The sequence below is a fragment of the Populus euphratica genome, unplaced genomic scaffold (assembly GCF_000495115.2).
Source record: "Populus euphratica unplaced genomic scaffold, PopEup_1.0 scaffold26.1, whole genome shotgun sequence".
NCBI lineage: Eukaryota > Viridiplantae > Streptophyta > Magnoliopsida > Malpighiales > Salicaceae > Populus > Populus euphratica.
Window position 1 is genome coordinate 568080 of NW_011499896.1, and position 5960 is coordinate 574039.

At 37.6% G+C, this 5960-nt stretch overlaps 1 protein-coding gene across 3 annotated transcripts; it reads left to right on the top strand.

The window, feature by feature from the left end:
• On the top strand, nt 1-4031 carry NET3B (Kinase interacting (KIP1-like) family protein). Of its 3 annotated transcripts, XM_011035315.1 has the most exons (3): nt 472-655; nt 2508-3101; nt 3141-4031. In XM_011035315.1, the coding sequence occupies exons 1-3, from the start codon at nt 565-567 to the stop codon at nt 3653-3655; spliced, it is 1200 nt and encodes a 399-aa protein (XP_011033617.1). In that variant the 5' UTR covers nt 472-564; the 3' UTR covers nt 3656-4031. The 3 variants fall into 3 exon arrangements, with proteins under 3 accessions (XP_011033616.1, XP_011033617.1, XP_011033614.1); XM_011035314.1 differs by lacking the exon at nt 472-655 and adding an exon at nt 1-344 and having other exon boundaries at nt 2508-4031; XM_011035312.1 differs by having other exon boundaries at nt 2508-4031.
• The last annotated feature ends 1929 nt before the right edge of the window (nt 4032-5960 follow it).

Consider the following 5960-nt stretch of genomic DNA (forward strand, 5'->3'; position numbering starts at 1 on the left):
TGTGCTGTGCGTGTATCGTATCTGTCTAATGGTTTTGAATTTTTGGCACTTTTATTTGGTGTTTAAATTTTGAAACACCCTTCTTTGTTTTCACCGTTTGAAATGACTAAAGTAGCCCCCTCCCTCACCATCCAATTAACTAATGTAAATATTGTTTAGTTTCAATTTTCCTGCTGGGATCAAAATTACTGATTTTTATTTTTATAGTGGGGTATTGATTTAATATTAGGTGAAGGAGAAGGAGAAGGTAGAGATGATGATGAACAAGGAAACATCACACTGGTGGTGGTTTGACATTCACCATACCTCAAGTGGCTCTCCATGGCTACAATCTACTCTTGCTGGTAAAACCCCCCCTGTTAGCCTCCCATCTGTTTATTTATTTTTGCGTTTTCTTACCTTCTTTTTTTTCTAGATTATATAGTAGCAACTGTTTTTTTTTTTTTGATTAACGTGGCGTTTAGTTTCAATTTTCCTGCTGGGATCAAAATTACTGATTTTTATTTTTATAGTGGGGTATTAATTTAATATTAGGTGAAGGAGAAGGAGAAGGAGAAGGTAGAGATGATGATGAACAAGGAAACATCACACTGGTGGTGGTTTGACATTCACCATACCTCAAGTGGCTCTCCATGGCTACAATCTACTCTTGCTGGTAAAACCCCCCCTGTTAGCCTCCCATCTTTCTTTTTTTAGATTAACGTGGGTGTCCGTGCGAGCTTGCGCGCATCATGACTAATCTCACGAGCCCTGAAGTTAACGACCATGTAAGCCTCTAGTGGCAATCATATGAGCAATCAAGGACTCGAATCTGAGATCCTTGATCCTAAGTCCTTACCACTTGGCCAGTACCTGGATGTTTTACCACTTGGTTTCTTGTATGTGCGTGTGATGTCAAAGTTACAGTAACCACTTGACCACCACCTAGATGGTTTACCACTTGGTTTCTTGTATGTGTGTGTGATGTCAAAGTTACAGCAATTGCTTTTTTATTCTCTTAATAGTATTGAGTACAAGTGAATGGATTAGTACACAAATTTTGATACCTTATCGAGGTAGATTACTTCAATGGATGAAATTACGCATTTTTCTGATATGACAATTCCTAGGTTGAAAAAAATAATAAAAGGATCAGTACAAGAAAAGTGTTGCATCTGGGCGGGTCAAACTATGGATTCTTTGAGAACTTCAGGGTAAAAGAATCAAGAATTAATTGTCATCATACTAGTTAGGGTTGCAGGGGCAATTTATATTGACAATAAAGGTTGCTCTGTGTGGACCGCCATGCGGGGTTAGAGGGAGGGTGGGTCCAATTACTTAACCCTCGGAATTTCTTCTCTCTTCTTTTGTGTTATTTGAAAGGAGCACCGAGACAACTGAACCCATATATTAAAGGGATAGTTCTAATTTATCAGGTCCAGGTTTTGGTAGCCAAAGTTTGCATTTAGTTGTAGGTTTAAGATAGTATGAAAGAGTGGACTGCCCAAAAAAAAAGTTATCAGAGATACTATAAGTTTTAGAATTACTGATTTGCTTGACAGTTCATTTGCTTTGGAGCCCTTTCCTCACCCGTGATTCGTGAACATAGTGGAAGCGGGAATTTTTAAATTTTATTTTCATATCTCCAAGACTGCCCTTGCTAGCTGAGTATTGATCGATAATGTTATGACTATTCAACACAATTCAAAGCAAAAAAAGGGGCAGACATTGGAGGGGTCCTCAGCCATTAAAAAACTGAGAGGATAGATGGGATTGGATCATGTGTTATCTTCGTGGCACTGATTTTGAGAAATGGTCTCCAGTCCAGAACCAAGACATGATGGTTTTAAGGGTTTGTGTCTCTGCGTGTGACTGCTTGGGTGTATCAATTATGGTATATGGCCCTCAATACAGAGGACGTAGCCTGAAAGTCCACCAACTACAGTCCTTATCTTTGTTTATTTTGAGGAAATGGCTTTGAGAAGTATGCTCATCATTTTTAAGGTTTTAAAAATTATTATCAGTGGATTATTAGTTGAAGTAAAGCCACCTTTCTGAAGCACAAATCGCAGAATCTTAAATTTTTTTGGAAAGAAGGTAAGGCCATAGACTCTCTTTTCTTCTTTTCTCTATTTTCCTTTTCCTGCATAGGCCCCTGTAATAAACTCATCAATGCCCCCTTTTCTTCTTCTTTGCTTCTAAACCCACCTGAGATTTTAATGGCACTACATCGAGGTGAGCTTAATTAGCTAGTTAAAGTAATTGCTAGTTGCAGTTCTCTGTGATAAGTTGGGTGGTGACTGCGCAGGGCCCTACTCTTTCCAAGTTCTAGATCTCTTGCAATGCAAGATTTTGTGTTAATAAATACCTAGGATTAGGCATTTTGCCTTTGAGCATCCCGGGATTAGATCTTTTACAATTTGCCAGTGCTTGAGATTTATTAATTTACTAGATATTGCCTTCATTATTTGTACTTCTGATGAGATGGTAAATTTATGGTATTAAAGATCTCTTGTCTGCTTTGGCAGAGCTAGACAGGAAGACAAAGTCAATGCTGAAACTGATAGAAGCAGATGCAGATTCTTTTGCTCAACGTGCAGAGATGTATTACAAGAAACGGCCAGAGCTAATCAGCATGGTTGAAGATTTTTATAGGGCACATCGCTTGTTAGCCGAGCGATATGATCAACTTAAGTCTGACTCTGGAAACCGCCTCATGGCAACATTTGGGTCACCATTTTCAACCAAGCACCGACCGGAGAATTTAATGAGCGTGAAGACAGATCAAACCTATGATAGCCACTCCGAGACCTGTGACTCTGCTGGGTCTGAAGTAGATGACCCTGAACAAGATGAAATTCAAGTTGTTAAAGAATTGGAAGAAATTGAGACTCCTGAAGGAAAGGAAGAAACCCACGTTGAGGACTCTGCTGAATCTGAAGTGGATGACCTTGAACAAGATCAAATTCAAGTTGGTAAAGAATTGGAAGAAATTGAGACACCTGAAGAAAAGAAAGAAACCCTTGTTGTTGATGGAATGAAACATGTTGAAGTTTGCATCAGGTACAATGCTGAAGTGACGAAGTTGAAGGAAGAAATAGAAAGGCTCGAGGAAGAGAAGAGGATTTACAGGGACTATCTTTTGCAGAAAGACGCAGAGGGGAGAGAACAAAAGAAAGAAATTCAAGTCCATGAAGGAATAAGAGAAGCTGAAATTTCAAGGGTTGTGTACAATGCTGAAATGATGAAGTTGAGGGAAGAAATAGAAAGGCTTAGGCGAGAGAAGACAATTAGTAAGGATCATCCTTTGCAGAAACTTGAAGAGAAGAGGAAAGAAAAGAGAGAAACTCAAGTCAATGAAGGAATCAAAGAAGTTGAATTTTCTAGTGTTTTCTACAATGTTGAAGTGGTGAGGATGAGGGAAGAAATCGAAGTTCTCGGAGAAGAGAACAGGATTTACAAGGAGCATCTTTTGCAGAAAGATGAAGAGAAGAGGGAAGTAATAAGACAGCTCAGTTTAGCAGTTGAAGTGTTGAAGCTAGAGAATGTGAAGCTGAGGAGGTGCGTAGCTAACCAAAACAGAAGCCATTTCTCCGTCGAGAAGCTGAAGGATGTATTTCGCGGGAAGCTTTTTAATGGATCTTCAAAGTCTCAGAGTAGTGTCCTAGCTCTCTAGATGTGGATTTTCGACGGTAAGTAGCGTAGTTTGTAAACACAGTTTATATCTATCGAGAATAGGTTGTAATATCAGGTGCATAATTACCCTCGAAGTCAACCTAGGAAAATTACTATAGTGTTTATGTTCATTATGGCATTGCTCTAATCTTATTTTAGCGTATACTATTTTACAATTTTTAGGAAAGTCATCGTAATGTTATTCAATCAAATCATCCTTAATCTTTAGTTTTATAAGGTGAAAAGGATATTAAGTAAAATGGAAAAATAGAATATGCAGCCTAACAACATTAATGCAATTGCCATACACTTTCATTCACCTCAACAAAGCATATAATATACACACTAGCATATAAAAAAGAAGAAATGTCCAAACATAAAAGGAGAAAGTGGAACCACTAGCAACAATAATTGAGCTGCCACCAAGAGAACCTCACACACCAGAAAGCTGCATTGAGCATAACACCAGCAAACCAAGAAAAAAAGCTAAATTTAAAGGTCCTGATGAAGTTATAGAGACTGAAGAAGAGGCTGGCAAAGACCCGGATGGTGAAATTGAAAATCTTGCAGGGCCAGGAGCTAGTATGTCACCTGGATTTGGAGGGCTTGGGCTCGAAGGAATGGTAGGTAGGGATGACTCAGTTGGAGAAGGTGCTCCAGCTCCAGGAGTTGGGAGCAAAGGTTCGATATCTGGCGATAAGGTTGGGGGAGAGGATAAGGGAGCAGCAGGCAAAAACGCAGGAGCTGCTGATATAGTAGAGATTCGAGCGTGTACTTGGGATGCCAAAGCTGGTGATGAAAAATAGGCCATAAAGACCGTGGACATTGCCAAGAATGTTGAGCGAAAGGAAGCCATTGAATGATTATGAAATCAATACACCTATTATTAACTTCAATAAATGTGTCTAAAGAAGAGAATGGAGGGCGAAGGGAGAAAAGGTGTTGTTATAGGAGAATGTGAGGAGGGTTACCCATGGTTAAGGCTCAAAAGCTATCCGGTGAGGTGGGGACTGTGTGCTAGATGTCAAAAGGCTATTGGGGCCCCATTTGATATTACAGCTTTGCATTTTTGCTAGGGGACAAAGGTTGATGTGCAAGGATTAACTGGATCACATGAAAGGTGGGTGTCTTTTATCCCTTTCTGGCCTGAGAAATTCTGTTTAACTCACAAGAGATTTGTAGAGTTAACTCGTAAGAAATTCCTGAAAATTATAACTGGGTTTGCCACAATCAACACTGTATGTCCATATCCAGTGACTAGAACGGCCTTCCACAAAAAGGAACTAGATGCAAATCGTTTACAGACAGGCATTTTCAGCAGGAAAAAGGAAGAGGAAGAAGGCAAGTAGTCTGCTCACTGGCGTAAAAGATTCGTATCCAGTGGTAATTAGGGAATCATCACGGGAGTATATTGTCAAATGATTAGACAGATGGAAGCCTCCTGGTTTCATTACAAGATTAATGATTTGACCTTGGTCTTAATTTGTCTTTTGTTTTAATTATGAGGAATATTCGACTGGAGTAGAAGATGAGATGGACCACATACCACCCAGATTATTATTTTATTGAAGAGCCCTCTTAGATTATTTACTTGTGTTGTCTTTCTAATCCCACGCCCAAAATTAAGTACTTTCCTTTAACATCCATTTCCCACACCATTAACTTCAATGAAAATGGAGAAATATATTACACGTAAAATAATTCATTGTAAAATAGCAGAACCTAAAAACTTAAAACCTAGATTGCAAGGGTATTAAAGTCTTTTTATATTATTTATTTATAATTTTAAAATTAATCATGGATAAATATGATTTTTTTTTTAATTTTAATTGTATAGTAAACAACAAAGTATTATTGGAAGTAAAAAAATTAAACTTGTCATTAAGTATTTTTGTAAGTGTTTTTTTGTTATTATATTTTAAGTTGAGGGACAATTTAATTTTTTGTTATTATATTTTAAGTTGAGGGAATATTTATAGAAATATAAAAATAATAAACAATTAAAATACACGTGAAACAATGAAAATACTCTTAAAATTAAAGATTTTAAACCTTGAGATAAAGGAATTTTTTAACTTTTCACAATAGTTTTTTTTTTGTAATTACAAAGCCAATTTAGAAGCAATTTTATATTTAGCTTGATAAAATATATATATATATATATATATATGCATGCATGGGAGGCGTTGTATCCTTTGAGTAACATGTACGACACCTCCTAACATCAAAAAAACACTCCTCTGCCTCATTGTTGGAAGCGTCACTGTGCCCTCTTTCTGTCTATATAGCATATGTTGTTAGTGGTA

Coding starts and splice junctions, on each gene's coding strand:
- NET3B (XM_011035314.1), top strand. CDS start 254: ATGATGATGAACAAGGAAACATCACACTGGTGGTGGTTTGACATTCAC. Junction 345..2,507: donor GCTACAATCTACTCTTGCTG/GTAAAACCCCCC, acceptor CTGCTTTGGCAG/AGCTAGACAGGAAGACAAAG.